The 16,759-nt window shown below is 48.4% G+C and overlaps 2 protein-coding genes across 3 annotated transcripts in view; one reads left to right on the top strand and one right to left on the bottom strand.

Moving 5' to 3' along the window:
• Window positions 1–1,672, top strand: part of RFX2 (regulatory factor X2) — a 58,769-nt gene extending 57,097 nt beyond the window's left edge. For both annotated transcript variants that reach the window (XM_084826337.1, XM_084826338.1), the window contains exons 17-18: window positions 755–797; window positions 945–1,672. In XM_084826337.1, coding sequence (XP_084682463.1) covers window positions 755–797; window positions 945–1,054 — 153 coding nt within the window. In that variant the 3' untranslated portion in view covers window positions 1,055–1,672. The remainder of the gene's footprint in view (window positions 1–754; window positions 798–944) is intronic.
• Window positions 1,673–6,018: 4,346 nt separating this feature from the next.
• Window positions 6,019–14,078, bottom strand: PRR22 (proline rich 22). The gene is made up of 3 exons (XM_084825656.1): window positions 14,051–14,078; window positions 13,208–13,270; window positions 6,019–7,241 (listed from the first exon to the last, which is right to left on the bottom strand). Exons 1-3 carry the CDS (start codon window positions 14,076–14,078, stop codon window positions 6,019–6,021), a joined length of 1,314 nt encoding a protein of 437 aa, XP_084681782.1.
• Between the last annotated feature and the right edge of the window lie 2,681 nt (window positions 14,079–16,759).

The following is a 16,759-nucleotide window of genomic DNA, read 5'->3' as shown; positions in this document are numbered from 1 at the left end:
GAAAATGTTGCCACTCTGGAGATGGATCCTGACGCGCTGTGGGGGTGCGCAGAGCAAAAAAGACATTTTCTTCTTTATGCTACCGGGCTGGTTTGTTTGCTTTAGGGAGTAATATCCCACCCATTCAACAAGTTCTCAGGATGACTTGCAAAAAGTTAAAAACGCCAATTAACGGGTTTCTCAAATGTACCCTTCCTTGGTACAGCGATACACAAAATCCCAATAGAATCACAATATGTCCAGATTGACGTTTGGGGGAAGGGCCGTAGCTCCATGGTATTGCCCCTGCTTCGCATGCAGAAGGTCTCAGGTTCGATCCCTTACCCCTCCAGGTAGGGCAAGAAAATTCCTGCCTGAAACCCTGAAAAGCTGCTGCTGCCAGTCAGTGTAAACAATACTGAGCTCAATGGACCACAGGTCTGACTCGGTAACTTCCAACTTCCTATGTAAATTAGCCCTTTACACAGATCCATGAGGACTAGAGCCTTACTTTATTTTTAGGGTTGTAGTTCAGTGTTAGAACCCATGTTTTATAGGCAGAAGGTCCCAGGATTGATCCTCAGCCTCTCCAGGTAGGGTGGGATTAAAGAGCCCCTGCTTGAAATCCAGGAGAGCAGCTGCCGGTCAGTATAGACAAGACTGAGCTAAATGAAGACAGGTGTAGAGGGAGATATGCAGGGAAGGGGGGTTTCTGAGTCCTCCCAAAGCCAAATTTAACACGCACCCCCCCCCCCCCCGATTTTCTCTTTTCCAGTTCAGCGATATTGCATCCATGTCCCCGGCTCTTCTTGACAAAGGTATCTGTCATCTCACATCTTCTCATTCTCTCTGCTGTTCTCCACTCATCCCCCATAAGGGGGAGCAGTCTTGCAGTGATGGGGGGGGCTCTGTGACTTGTCTTCCATGGCTGTGACTGGGGTTTTTCCCCCCCTCTCCCTCCGCAGACGACATCAGTGACTTCGGGAGCGAAGTGGAAGCGGATTCCCGGTGCGCCGGCGAGCCCCTCGTGAAGCGCGAGCGGCGTGACCCTGGCCCCTCATTGCAGGAGATCTAGAGCCGGAGAGACCCCTCCCTCTGGGGGCTCGGGAGATGCTCCATTCTGCTCCAACCTTGCAAAAAAAAAAAAAAAAAAGCCAAATTCCAAAGCTTTCTGGGATCCCGTCAGCCGGATTTCCGACTCCTCCACAATACGAGTGCCTCTTAGTTTCCTCTTAATGTTTACTTGTCTTCGCAGAAGAGTGGAGTGGGGCCGGCCAGACGGGCCGCAATGGGCGTAGCTGCCCCGAAAGAACAGGCGGGCTGGCTTTTCTCTTCCGAGGGACGCCTGGCCCTGTCCACGCGGAACGTCTCTCGCTCTTTCTCTCTCTTGCCTTAAGTGACTCGCTGAACAGATTTGCAGAACTGTTCAAGAACCAGGGCGCGGGTGGGGGGGATGGGATTGTGTTGTGGGGGTGAGTACTGGCGGCAGCAGCCAAAACCCCCAGACTTTTCTTTCAGGTTTTCTTTAGACACCACTGTGATACGGATCCGCTTGGTTCCCTGTAGGCACCGCCCCCATTCCTCTTGACAGCCCCTCATTTGGGAGTGAGGGGCAGAGACAAGGATGTCTGGCACCTTCCCCCCTCCCCTCCCCCCTGACATCCCAACTTGCCAAATAAATTTACACTGTGGCAAAAAGGCTGGTGAGGTCTTTTCTTGAAGTTCCTTGTGGCAGAAGGTTTGACGTCAGAGTGTGTGCATATTTACACCCCACAACGTGGGATGTGAGCTCACTATTGTACCTTAACCACCCTCCCCAAAGAAGTAATCTGATCTCCAGTCACTTCAGGGCAGCCTTGTATTTAAGCCGAGGTGGGGGGTGATAGGGGCTACCTGTGGCTCTCCAAAGCAGCCCTCCAAAAGGAGTCCTCCCTTGCTAGACTACTGCTCCTATCAACCCCATCCCTTCACCATCCTGGCTGGGGTTGAAAAGAGTTCAACTCCGACAACTTCTAGAGCAGCCTTTCCCAACCTGCGACCCTCCAGATGGGCTGGGATTGCAGTTCCCATAATCCTCAGCTGGGAATTATGGGAGTTGCAGTCCCAACCCATCTGGAGGGCCCCAAGTTGGGAAGGGTTATGCTAGCGGGCTGCAGGTTCCCCACCACTAATTTAAGCAGTAGCCTGGTCACCATGGGCGACCTAGAATTCCATGCAGGTGACTAAGCGGCAGATGAGAGGTGGCACTTTCCTTCCCTCCTCTGCCAGCCCCCCAGCAGGCTGGTAATTTATTTTTGGGGGGGAAGGCTGATAGAGACTGTGGGCTTATTTACACAGTTGCTGTTGGGTGAAAGTGACATTTCTTTATTTGTTTGGCATGATTTCATATCCCGCTCCCCCTCACACACGTAAATTTATACTCCCCAGGCGGCTTCAATAGCCGTTGAAAGGTGCAGCCACTGGGGCTGGTTTGGAAGTTGGAAGCCTCGTCAAAAGCCATTTACGGGATTTCTTCTCCAGTTGGTCTGTTTCCCTGCCTTCGAGATGTGTTGGACTGCAAATCCCATCCAACATGGCTGACTGGGGGATGCTAGGAGTTGTAGTCCAACACATCCAGAGTGCCACAGGCTCATGTATAGTTGCATATCAGGATAATATTTCTCTACAGTGGACGGTACTTGTAACTTCAAGCACCACAGTAATAATAACACAGGCAGAAAACCAAAGGTCAAATGCATTTTGGAAGAAAAGCTGGTGGGAACTGAAAAAGAGTAGGAACGGCACAATTGTTCCTCTCTGAAGTGTGTATTGTGTTAGTGTACCTTAAGGGGACAAATTTCTCCTGAGTTCAGCATCCCAACAGATTGCAGCTTTTTTTAAAAAAAAAAAACCCGTTGTGAAATTGGTAATAATAACAGCAGCACAACATTGTTGTACTGCTTTGAATCTTCAAAGACCTTCACAGATGTTACCTGCTTGTAATCCTTGCAACACCCTTCAAAATGTTACAGTGTTCTACTCTACTCCTCTTGCAGATGGGAGGCTGAAATTCTGTAGCTTGCACAGGGCCACCTGTTTAAGTTCATGGCACAGACAGAATTTGAACCCAGGGACTTCCTGATTCAGGGAGGGAGGGAGAGGTCTGTTTCCTAAAAATAAAGATTGTTTTCCATACAAAGTATGTACTCGAGCATAGAACTATGGCCCTGCTCCTAAAAATAAACAGATTCCAGTCCTCGTGGTTTTCAATAAAAGGGCTGATTTAAATAGGAATGTAGGAAGCTGCCTTCTACCAAGTCAGACCTTTGGTCCATCTAGTTTGGTACTGTCTGCGTTGACTGGCAGTGTTTTAGATGGAGAAGGGTCTTACCTGATGCTGGAGATTGAACCTGGAACCTTCTGGGTGCTTTACCGATGCATTGTGGCTCTTCCCCACAGTGAAAATCCATGTGTCCGATGTGCCATAATGCACAACAGGATTGCTAAGCACATTTTCAATGTAATGTGTAGTTAGGGATGTTGGAGAAATCTGCAAGAGATTCAGAGGAGTCTGGATTTCTATGAATCCAGCCCTCACACTCCCCAGCAGACCCGCTTTTTCCGAGTCACACAGAGACTGGCTTTTTTTATTTGGGGGGGGGGATTTGCCTAAATTCGCACTTGCAGTAATGTGCATTAGGGCTAATTTGCATTTGCGCTAAGGTGCATCAGCACAAGAGGAACGAATCTCAAATGTCCCTGAAACAAGAATCTGAATCCATCAGTGAGCAGACAGCAGAATGGAAAATACCCAATAATCGGTGAAACAGATGGAATGGATTTAAGAAAATCCATACATCCCTAGCTGGGGCTACTTCTGGGGGATCGGGGGGGCACCCTCCTGCCAAACATGCTGCCCCAATAGTGAAAGAAGCAGTTTTGCTTGACAATGGGGGGCATGCACTTTGGAAGCAGAATCATGCTCCTGGGAGCCTTTTTCATTTGCTGCTTCTAGCAAACTCTTTTTTGCCACTGCTGTAGAAGTGGGTAGCGGGGGGGGGGGGGAGCAAGAAAGGCCATGGGCTGTGTGCAAGTTATCGCTTGATGAGGCAGCCTTCTGGGGGACTGATTTCCAAAAAGGGGGTGCCACAACTTTTTTTTTTTTTAATCCTTGTACTTCCCATCTTTACCACCTCTGGCGAGTCACATCAAATATGAACAAAATGACCGGTGGTGGGAGGGTTGGAGCGGTGGCAGGGGTCGCAAATTAAGCACAGATAAACCAAGTGAGCCAAAAGCTACACACATGTGGTCAAAGCTGGAGAAAAGAAAGTATTAGAATGTGAAAAGAGTGGGTGAATTGGGGGGGGGAGCCTTGAGCAATGAGGACTAGGAACCTGAAACGGATGCAATGAATGACACAGAAATGATGTCACACTACAAGCTCAGAAATATACAAACCTTGACTGCAGATTGTGGCTGAGTCCATGTTCGGTCCGGAAGGTGCAAACTGGGTGAATCCTGATGAAAAATGAACTGAAATGAATGTCTTACACATCCCTGCTTAGAATGATTTAAATGTGCCTCCAGTACCTTCAGCTGGCGATTTTGTAGAATGGCAAGCGTGAAGGCATTTCTGGGTTGTGCGTTGGAGCGCTCCGGAACAGATCCAGATGTCGCTTGCCATTGTAGCCAGATGGGGGCCATGGGAGAGGGGGCTCATAAAAAAACCTATCAGCCACTCTCCATTTTGCTTCTCCCCACCCCACGCCATTGCAAATTAATTGCAGTTGAAGAGGAGGAGCTGAAAATGGGATTATCTGGGCTGGAGTGCAAATGAATTGACTATTCTTATTTTGTTTTGGGGTGGTTTGGGTCAAGAAATCAGCTGGCTGGCTTTACCAAGGTTGGAGATCCCTGTGAAGTAATTGGCCCGAGAATGTTTTCATTTACTTAAATCGCGGACCACACACCACCTTACATGCTGAGATCTTTGTAGATGGCCTTGTAGGCCCCTTCCAACCCTACTATGATTCTATGATTCTATGATCCATGTTCTGAGTCTCGAACATGGATCAACGAAATGTCTCAACATTCCTGTTGCAGTCTTGAACTAGCTCCACCCCTGTTAGCCTGACCGTGCTGTGAGAAATGGATCTGAGCCTGCCGCAACACCAGAGAAACCTCCGCCAGCATCCGGGAGGCTAAACATTAAGCCAGGGTTGGGGGAACGGGTGGCACTCCACAGCTGTGGTTGGACTCCAGTTCTCATCAGCCCCATCCAGCACAGCCAATGATCGAGGATGGTGGGAGTTGTAGTCCTGCAACACCTGCAGATTCCCCAACCCTGTGCTAAGCCTTTGCAGGACTCACCGCTTCAGCCACGTGTGTCCTTCAAATCAAGCCCGCCCTTATACATTGTGGCACTGAGGCTGATGGGCTCAGTGGGTTTCTCCCAGCATGGATGCTCTGCAGAATGACTCATTCTCAAAGGAGGCTTCTCATCATCACTCTGTATGAGTCACCGCCTCTGGAGGGAAGGGGGGATGGCATTTTCTGAGCAATAAGCGTGCCGAGGACACCGATTCGTGCAGAGACACAAAGACAGGCTGTTATTCTTTTGCAGTCCACTTTGCGGGAACAAAATCAAGCATGCCTTTGGCAAATGCAGTGTCAGCCTGTTTTATGGGGGAACTGTGGTCTGAATCAGTGGTGCCATTGTAGCAGGATTTGGGGGCAGCTGTCAGAGGCCCCACCCAGCAGAACTAGCAGGAGGGCCCCCCAAACAGCAGTGGGGCTGGCTTAGCACATTTTGAAGTCAGTGAAGTGATTACACATTACTATTTAAGGGGGGGGGGTGAGTGAGAGAGACCATTACGTCCAGAGTCTAAAATGACCTCACTGTACCACTTATCTGAATGGGTGAAGGATCTTGACTCCCCACCAGGACCACCAACCCCACAAATATTCCCTGAGACCCCCTGAGAGAAATGTACACACTTCAGATTTCTAAAAACTTGTGCATGCTTTTTAATAGACAAAAAGGCCAGGGCACTGGGTCTAACCAGCCCCCCATCCTTGATACCGCTCCATGTCCAGTTTAGCTGATATGCCAGTCAGACAGCCGGTATGATGGGTTCCGGCTCCTGGAGGTTCCCTGCCGCCCCCCTGCGCAGATGCCAGATTTGGTTTGCTGGCTGCGGGATTGGTTTTCTTGGCTGCCGCAGTGCCACTCTTCATTTTCTCTTCCGGATTTGAACAGTGTTTCAGGGGAGGCTGCGAGGTCGGGCGGCTACTCTCCCACTGCGATTCCTCCCCGAAAGCACTCACGTCGTAGAGGTAATCCAAGCTCATCACGGCGCTGAGGATCTCTGGCACGCTGTAGTCAAAAGACAGCAGCTCGTCGGGCAGGTTGAGGGACCGGATGTCGCTGGACGAATCTTCACCGGAGAAGCAACTGTCTTGCAAGCCATCGCTCCGGTAACTGGGAGGACCACGGCTGCTCAGGTCGTCCAGGGACGCCTCGGTGTCAGAGGTCACCGGAGAGCAATCAAAGAGTTTCATGGCATCTTCCAAAAGCACTTTGTCGGGGAGGCTGAAGGACTCCTCCTGTTCTTCCAGCAAAGTGTTCTCATCGATTGGGTGGCTGTCCAGGTCCGTACAGGCCTCTGTGTCTGTTGTTATCTCTGCACCAGAAACACTGAGAGTGGTTTGATTTTCAGGTTGGATATTGGGGACTGAAGAGTTCTCTGTACAATTCTGGCTCACGCCACCATCTTTTAATCCTCTGTCTTCTGCTGGGAAGCCCTTGAACACTTGGAAAGCCAAATCCGGGCAGCGCTCTAGCTGCCCTTTGAGATGTTCATAAGCTGCGGGGGCCTGGCTACTGGGCGGCTCCTTCAGATTCGACCCAGAGACCATCGGTGGCACTGCGTGGTCTCCACGTGGCACTGGGCCTTCACCAGAGAGATGTGGCACATCCACGACTGGGGAGCCGTGGGCAGGATTGCCGATGAAGCTGACGTGATCCGTCAAGTTGCCTGTGGCGGGGCCTTCAGGTTTGAAGAAAGGCAGGATGAAGTGGGGGCTGCTGGTGACAGGTTGGTAAGGCGGGTACGGGGCAGGCTGGACGGAGCTCTTGAGGCCATCCAGAAGGTATGTGTTTTGTGGGCCTGGCCCACTGGAGAGTTTGTACACTGAGGGCTGGACGAAATTGGCTGTCGCCCACTCAATACGGTAGATCCTGGGGTCGAAGAAGCAGCCGCATGGAGCCATGTGGAAGCCTGGCAGGAAAGAGAATAAAATGAACAACAGAAGGGACTCCATCCGATGGCTGCGTGTGTGTCAAGACTGGGTCTGCATCCTATATGGAGTGCTGTCTGCTCTGAGTGGAGCACGCTCTGGGAGAGAGCGCAGGACAGGAAGGCCTGGCGTGCTATGGTCCATGGGGTCACGAAGAGTCGGACACCACCAAATGACTGAACAACAACAACAACAACAACTGCTCTGAGTAGCGACACCATGCCTTCCTTCAAGTTGGAGGGGAGGGGACTGCATGTCCAAATGTTCCACCATTGGCAGCGGGGGGGGGGGGGATATCCCCACATGTAGTAAATAAGCACATCAAGGAGAAGGTGAGGCAAGAACCCTGAGATACTTATTTTCTAAGTGCAGGCAATTTAAATACTCTTCTACACAAGAAACAATTATCCACAAGTAGGAAACTGTCATGGCAGGGAGACTGCTATTTATTTATTTGATTAATACCCCACCTTTCCAAAAAAATGGCGCGCAAGGCAGCTAGACTAGAAGCTTCCTCCCTGACACACTAGCTTTTGACAGGCAGGAAGATTTATTTATTTTTTAATGGTGGGGACGGAACATTTAGTGCCACAGACTGATGTGGGCACAGTCTAGGCAGGGTTCCCAATTTAGGCTGCAATCTTACACTGACTTCTGTGGAAGTAAGCACCGTTGACCTCAGTGGGATTTACTTCTGAGTTCAGATTTATAGGATTGTGCTGTTGTTCTGCTGTCCAGGGAGCACTCATTTTGCATTAGGTTGTAGCAGCAATGCGATGACAATCTGAATGCTGGATCAGCAGTGGGGAGGAAGTCATGGACCCTACCCTGCCCCCCGGGCTGGCAAAGGACCCACTGTGTCCTCAGCAGCACTGCAAAATCCAGTCCTTGGCATCTCAGTGAGGGTCTTGGACAACTGCTGTGAGAGCAGACAAGATTGAGCAGGACGGATCAAACAGCCAGCCTTGGCATGGCAGCCTTGTACCACTCCCTCTAATTGCTGACTCAAGGGGTGCATGCTGACAGAAATGGAGCCAAAGCGACTGAGAGGTATTCAAATGCTTGGGCGAGCCCTGACCTTTGCAGGAAGACAAAACATCTTTACCACACACCCCTCCTGAAAAGCTAAGGGGCAACCCCACCCCCCACCCAACACATACACTAAAACCCCAGTCCAATGAGGATGCCACATGTTCAGTAACAACAAAACACCAAGTGTATTTTGGAAAACAAAACCAGAAAATCGGGGTGAAGAGTTCAACGCTGCCAGAAGGCGAGGGCGCGCTCCAAACATTTATTGCAGCTTCTACTTGTGTTCAATCTACAGTGGTACAATCCAGGAACAATTTGTCTCTGTGATGCGCTCTTGGTCTTGTCTGGATTGCTGTTTGAAGGGCTTTGGAATATCTATCTATCTATCTATCTATCTATCATCTCTCTTCTTCCCTCCCATCTTCCCTTCCCTCCTCCCTTCCTTCCCTTTCTTTCTTGTCATGTATTCTATCAATCAGCTGCCCCGGGAAATGTCTCTACATGCAGGGGTGGGGGGATGTCTTTTGGCCTGCAGGCTGGATGGATTCGGTTTAGGAGAAGCTCTTATGGGCGTGGTCCAGTGGTGGGTGGAATCAAAGGCAAAAGGAGCAGAGTCAAATACAAAAAATACCACATATTTTAGCTTACAGGTCTTCCTGCCAGTGACTAAGCCTTAGGAGGGGGATTAAACTGCACAAAAGCCGGGAAACCATCCAATGGGGGAAAGGGCAGGGCCGGGGGAAAGGGCAGAGCTGTGGGAAAGGGGTGAAGCTATATGGGAAAACCAGGCTATGTTGGGGCTCCGGGTCTTAAGTCCCTCCCCCCTTTCTTAATGGGAGCTGTCAGCCAGGAAATAACATAATATACATTTATTTTATTTATTGCATTTATACCCCGCCTTTCTCCCTCTCGCAAGGAACTCAAGGCGGCTTACATTATCCTCCTCCTCACCGTTGTATCCTCACAACAACAACCCTGTGAGGTAGGTTGGGCTGAGAGTCTGTGACTGGCCCAAAGTCACCCAGTGAGCTTCCATGGCCAAGTGGGGACTAGAACCCGGATCTCCCGGCTCCCAGTCCGTCACTCTCACCACTACACTACACTGGCTCTCATACTGGATCTCATATACATACATGCATACATACATACATACATCACTGGATCTCATATACATGCATGCATACATACATACATACATACATCCCAAAAATGTAAACCCCATCAGAGTTAGCACAGAGTTTGCTGTCATACTTTTCTGCCTCCTGGCTAAAAGGAATTCATGTCAGCACGATCTCTCTGTGAGAGAAAGAATAAGTTTTTTGCCAGCTGCTACCCTAAAGCTGCACCTTTGATCAAACAGAACCTCAGCCTAGGGGCTAAATCTAGCCCTCCCCAGATAGCTCCTCCCCCTTTTACCTGACCCTGACCCTTTCCTGGCTTTGGTGCATTTTCCCCCCATTCTAAAGGGTTGAAAGGCTTCTCCTGAGGCTTAGGTAGTATCCAATGTGAGTTGTACTTACAGTAGGCCCATTGAAATAAAGGGGACTTTAGTCATGATTTGGGATGCTGGAGAAATTCAAGACAGACTAAAATGAGCTTGGATTTCTAAGAACCCCAATCTGTAGAATCAGTTGCGGAGTGACCCTCTCAGGCCATGCGGAGTCCGTGGACTTTCAGATCTTTTCTTTTACTATCCCGGAATTTGCACATATTTATTCGTAGGAAAATATGCACTTTTCTGCTGAGGAAAAGTTGAACAGAATGGGGGGTAATATACTAAATGTTACGTGCTAAGGCAAATTATGTAAATTATTACAAAACCTTTGACCTCATTATTGGCGTATTTTTCTGCATGACGAAAAGAAATTCGCATCTGTCTGTGAGTGGACAGCGGAATAAAAGATGCTTGACAATCCCTGAAACACAGACGGAGCAGATTTCACACTGTCCATACATCCCTAGTCATGACTAACCAATGTGTCATTAATTCCGATGGGTCTACTCTAAGTAGGATTAATATTGGCTACTGCCCTTAATTATGGCAGTAAGAGCTTGAAGCTACAATATGTTGGTGTTGTGCTTTTGTTTCTTCATATTCCACCCCCTTTTGCCTTTCCCACCCCTGAGATAGAAGATGCAGTTTTGAGATGAGGGCTGAGAGAGAGAAGTACTGCTGAGCTCTGGAAAGGACCCTTCTTGAGGTTTGTGATATCTGAGGAACCCCTGAGACCCAGCTCTGGGTACCAGACCTGAGGTTCCCCATCCCTTTTCTAACTGACAAGAGAAATGAAGCCTGCATGACTGCATTTATAACTTATCCATCCACCTTAGCCTGCCTCTTTCCCATCTCCTCCACAGTGTGCTAAACAGGACATAGGCATGATGCAGTCTCTGCCCTGAAGGGCATACATTCTACAACAGAGGGACAACACAGCCCTGACAAGAGGGACCCAAATTGGAGAAGAGGGGAAGGGGCCCACAGAAACTCCAAGGGGAATTGACCATTTTCTCAGGCATTATAATGCAGGGCGCTTCTGCCATAATTCCACAGGAGCGTGCGCACACACCTCATCAACTGTGGTATTGGACCCAGACATGAGCTTCCTTAGAATCTGAGGGGGGGGGGGGTTAATGAATTTTAAAATAAAATGATCTGGAATTACACACTTCCAGACGGGCTGTTCCTTCATGTTGCTTTTCTGCAGTAAGCTACGAGTGGAATTGCAATTGGCTTTCCATACTCCTTTTGGCGGGGTGTGATGCTTTTCCTGTGTGTCTAGATCTCGCTACGTTCCATCCATACTTGAAAGTGTGACATAGCCGTGTGGGGAGGGAAGGGACAATTTACTAGTGCAGCCATGTAAAAACACCCATATTTTTAATCAATCTCTCTTTAAATTTTTTAAAAAGTATTTCATTGTATGATTTATTCACACTAAAGAGCATACTTCTTTAAGCGCTATTGCCTGATTGCATTCAAGACTTTTTAAAACTGAAAGTGTCTTGGGGCAGATATTAGATGGAAATGAAAAAAATAAACATGCTGCAGTGGATGACAAAGATGTCAAGATTTGTTTGTTTGAACTATTTTTTGAAATTAGTTCTATGATGCTGTTTCATTTAAGCACTATTGGGCTAATTAGATATATTGATATATCCAGAAAAGCATCTTAGCACTATTTTAAGAGAGCCAATGTGGTGTAGTGGTTAGAGTCTTGCACTGGGACTAGGAGATCCAGATTCAAGTCCCCTTTCAGCTGTGAAGCTCACTGGGTGACTTTGGGCCAGTCGGACTCTCAGCCCAACCTACCTCATAGGGTTAGCGTGAGGATAAGAATAGATAGGTTCAGCTGTGCATGCCAAAACTACTTTAGAACTTTCCCCAGTTGCAGCGGTTGTGTGACTCTTCTGTCCGTTTGAAACAAGCCAGATTGTCCACAGTCAGAGAGAAGGCAGAAGCGATCCCATGGAAAAATACAGGACAGCTCTAACCATAACTGTTGGTTTCCCACAGCTCAGTTTCTAGCTCTGAGAACAGTGCTGTAGTGGAGCCAGGGGTCAAAACTCTGGGGCTTTTTTATTAGCAGGGAAACCACCCCCATCAGCCTTCCCTCTGAGCTTAGCTAGGATCCTAGCTTTGGGGAGGGGATTGATTTCCCCAGCAACCACATACTGATGAGAGCTATCCTTGCTTTGATCCAAAGTATTTTGGGGTGGCTTGGTCTCAAATAGGCAGCGAAAGAACCTATTTGCTTAATTAAAGACCTGTTCCAGGTGGAGATGAAAATGGCTAGAACTGGTTTGTTCACTTTGGAGATAAAACGGTTCTCCCTGGAGCTGGGAAAAGAAAGTCAGGGAAAAGTTTATGCTTGCAGCCTTGTGGTGTTCAGGGACATGTTGTAGCCCTCTCTGGATCCCTTTCTCTTGTGTCACTAACCATGAGGCTGCCCTATGCAAGCACACCATTCTATGACTGTCAACTGATGCTAATAAACTGGTATTATGCTATGAGCTGCTCTTTGTGAGTGGGGGGTAAACATACACAGATGGCGTACTGGTAAATTTGGAAGTGCAGTTGCTCACCGTGACACTCTCAGCAGCCTTAGCTGCAAGGAGAGTCCAAAAACTGCAGGTAGCTGGGTGATCCATATCAAGAAATCTGTTCTAGCCGTTTTCATCTCATAAGAACATAGGAACCTCAGAAGAGCCCTGCTGGATCAGAGCAAGGGTCCAACTCATCCAGCATTCTGTTCATGTAGTGGCCAACCAGCTGTCAACTGGGAACCCACAAGCAGGACATGAGTGCAACAGCACCCTCCTGCCCATGTTCCCCAACAATGTAGGAATACTGCCTCTGATACTGGAAGTAGCATAGAGCCATCAACCATGGACAGCCTTCTCCTCTATGAATTTGTCAATCCCCTTTTAAAGCCATCCCAGCTGGTCCTTCCTTTGATCTGCCCTGAATCTGCCACCAGTCAGCTTCATGGGAAGTGACCCCACTGGGTTCTAGTACTATGAGAGAGGGAGAAAAATGTCTCCCTATCCAAATTCTCCACACCAGGCATAATGTTGTACACCCCTACAAAACTTCGACCAGGAGCAGGACTTTTGTCAAGCAAATGGCCCATCCCAGTCCAAGTTGCCCCTAAGTACTTTGCATGATGACAGGGAGCCATATATCGTTGCTGAGGAGCTCAGCTCAGAAGGCATGTGGAAGTCTGATGGAGGTGGCATATCCCTGCTACTAAAAAAGTCCCAGTGCTGCACATCCAAAGTGACCCCTGCGCTGCTGTCTGTGCACCCCAGAAAAGCCTGTCCCACTCCAAATCTGGATCCTCTGGCCCCACCCTTCTAACGCTCTGCAAAGGCTGCCCCTCGGTTGTTAACGTTCTACGCACCACATCAGCGTTACCTGCCGGGGGCGTTGCGAAAAGCTCTTTCTCTTGATTGGGCTGGTGGTACAAGCTGGGCGTCCCTGCAACACGAACATAAGAGAATTCACGCTCGTGGGCCGGTTCTCGGAACGGGCTCTGCAGGATGCATCCGAATGCAGGGCAGCCCTGTGGACGGGACCCTTAGCAAACCATCCACTCTGCATGGCGCTTTGCTCTTTTGTGCCACTTGTTGAGTTTGCTTCACTGTCGATACTCTGCCTGCCTGCACCTCGAATCTGTTGTACCTTTGAGTTGTGCCTTATTTTATTTATGTATTTTATTTATTTAAAACATTTCTATCCCTCCGTCTGTCATTAAGATCTCAGGGCGGCGTACAGATAAAATCGATTTAAACAATATAAAACTATAAATAATGTAAACAGCTAAAAAACATATTACACCATTAAGCAAGCTAACACCAATTAAAATCCAAAACAATAAAACAGTTAAAACAGTATCTACTTCAGGGAATGCATTTAGCCTTCAAAGGCTTTGGTAAAAAGCCATGTTTTTACTTGGTCCCGAAATGAGACCAACGTCTGCGTCAATTGGGCTTCCAAGAGGGGCCACATGCAATGTCTGAGTCAATTGGGCCTTCCACAGCCGGGGGGCCACAGCAGAGAAGATCTTCTCCCACGTCCCACCATAGTGTATGTCTCGCAGTGGTGGGGTGCAGAGGAGGGCCCCCCCAACAGATCTCAGTCCTCGGGCATATATATATATATATATATATAGGCCTTAGCATGTGTGTGTTGCAATGAGCTTCAGGAGAGCGTTGTCACGCAGCCAAAGGACTGGTGGTTTCCCTGGCTTCACCTTGCCTTGGAAGTCTGCCCTATTTCCTTGCATGTTTCTGTGGCATACAGGCATTTGTGTGCTTGCTTTTGCAACAAGCTAGTCCAAATTACTGTTTAGTGCAGGGGTGAGGAAGCACAGGCCAGGTGGCCAAATCCAGCCCCAGATGGCCATGCTCCTTCTCCTTGGCCCCAAGCACCAGTTTTTTTGGTGGTTTCCCAGCTTTTGTGCAGCTTTTCCCCATTCTGAAATGTTGAAATTTTTATTTATTTAATTTATACCCTGCCTTTGTACCAAAAAATGGCACTCAAGGCGGTGTACATAAACAATTTGAAATAGATTAAAACAATAAAACAAATTAAAAGACAATTAAAAATATATCTCCAAAGACTTAGTCACAGGCAGTGTGAGGGCTTTAAATGCTGGCCTTTTTTGTATTTTAGCTCCACCCACTTTGCCTTTGGCTCCACCCACCACTGGAATGTGGCCCTCTGCTCTTTTGTAAGCTGTACCACTGTGCGTCTTGAAACCCTTGTGTATTTGTGCCTCATTTTGCAAGACGTTTTGGAAAGGCTCTGCTGCTAGACCGAATTGCTGTTATGGAACTCCTGTGTTGATTCTATTTTATTTTTTTAAGAAGAAATGAACTCAATTCCAGCCAGAAAGGTATTTCTTTGGAGAAATGGGTCGTCTTCCTTCCATGCTGAAATGGTGTGATTGCAACACTGTATGTGGCCTGTTGATGCCATTATGTGCAAGAAACTCCTATCACAAGAACCCTGCGTGCTAGGTGCCTAAATCACCTTTAGTGAGAAGGGAAAGGGAGATGGGGCAAGGCAGGAGTGAAATGGGGAAGCTGTGACTGAAAGACAGACCAGCTCAATTGATCCGCTCCTTGCAGTAACAAACAAGATGTCAAATGGGGAGAACGTGGGCTTGTCAGTGCATGCACCATTTTGCCCTGCAGGAAGTTGCAACAGGAGTACGAGTCCTCTTTCAAGACGGTACCGTGGCAACAAATCCGTACCCAGGTCCTGAATGGTTTTCCATGCCGGTAGGACATTCTTTTCTCAGGCATTTGGCAGCATATGATGGGTTTTTAAATCAGTCCTGGAACTGTCTTATAGTTATGGTTGGTTGCTCAAAGTTGCTTTTAAATATATGTTGTCTCTGTGCATACTGTTGTTTGTGTATTTTTTATGTAAATGGTTTTTAAAGTTTGTATACTGTATTTTAATGTTTTTAATTTTTGTAAACCACCCAGAGAGCTTTGGCTGTGGGGTGGTATGGAAATGCTAATGCTAATAATAATAGACATGGGGTAGATTTGAGCTGGTTGTGTCCCTTGAGGAATCATTTCAGACGAAGAACAAGGAAAACCCACAACTGCCTTAAACATTCTCCTACCTATGGAGGCAAGGTTTTCTGGAAGGACGAAAGCTGAGAAGGGTCGATTCGGCTGGCCGTCCGGTCGCTCTAAAGGCCTGGGGGCATAAGTCTCATGTTGGGGATAAAAGATTTTGGGCTGCTGCATAATCCCTTTGTGGGGCTAAAAGACAATCTTCCCATGTGGATGCCCTTTATGGGCGAGGGGAGGGGGAGGACGTATCCAAGAGGATCGACTCCCTGGAGCCCGTTGCCATGAGGGCAAAACGTTCTGTTTTGATGGTTACTCGGGAACATGTTCCGGCTTGGCACGTTAAGGTTCTGAGGCCTTTAGAGATGCGAGATGGAGGGGCGGAAACCATGGCATAGCAGAGCCAGGGCTCGCAGGGACACAGCATTGGGACTTTTCTGTTTGCAGGAATGCTGACATCACGCTCAGACTTCCCTGTTCCCTCTGAGCTCAGTTGCAACCCTCACAGTACCTGGGGGGAGGTGGGGTGAAATGCATTTTCCAAGCAATAATATATTGTTGCCCATGTTGTAGCACAAAGTATTTGGGGGGTGGCTTGGTCTCGGACAGTCAGTGAAGACCCATTGGTTTTGCCAAAGAACTGCTCCCAGTGGAGATAAAAATGGCTAGAATGGGTTTGTCGATGCGGATCAGCACAGCTGCCGGCATTTTTGGACTTTCCTCGGGGCCATGGCTGTGGGGACGGTCCTGATGAGGGCCCGTGCTTCAGAATTGACTACTGCACCGCTGGGAAGCAATGTGTGAAGTCAGGGGTTGTGTGGAAATGGATATTATCAATCTAATACAAGAGAGGGCTTTCTGGTGGGGTGAGCATCAATAGCGGTACTAGACTTTTCTTTGCTTCTCTTACCCAATAACTCTAAGACGACACTTTACAGGTAAACTCAAAAGCTCATCACTATGGGTTGAATTTCCACTCGAACTGCAGTGCTTTGGAGCAGGGGAAATAGATTGGCTGGAGCAAACCTACCGGTGGGTGCGGGGAGTGGTGGGAGCTCCAGAAAACCCAAAATCTTACCAGAGGAGAAAGGGCAAAGAATGGTGTTTCTCTTCCTTCCTTCCTTCCTTCCTTCCTACTCTGTGGTTTGTTTTCTTTCTCTGTTTGTTTCTTTGTTTGTGATCTCCCCCCGCTTTGGAACCAATGGGAAGGAAATTATGTATATCCCCTGCCCCCCACCTACCTACATGTCAGGCATGCCTGCAGATTCCAAGCTTCCTCCGACGTGCCCACAAAATACTCCTTCCCCCCTTTGTCCTCTAGTTGGAACTCTGACAGAGTGGCAAGGACCATGAAGGTTTCTGTGGGGGCCGGGAGGGG

The sequence above is a fragment of the Heloderma suspectum genome, chromosome Z (genome assembly GCF_057233095.1).
Source record: "Heloderma suspectum isolate Gila_16-S chromosome Z, 16-S_ref, whole genome shotgun sequence".
Classification (NCBI taxonomy): Eukaryota; Metazoa; Chordata; class Lepidosauria; order Squamata; family Helodermatidae; genus Heloderma; species Heloderma suspectum.
Note: the sequence above shows the minus strand (reverse complement) of the source record. Positions and strands in the feature narration are given on the sequence as shown.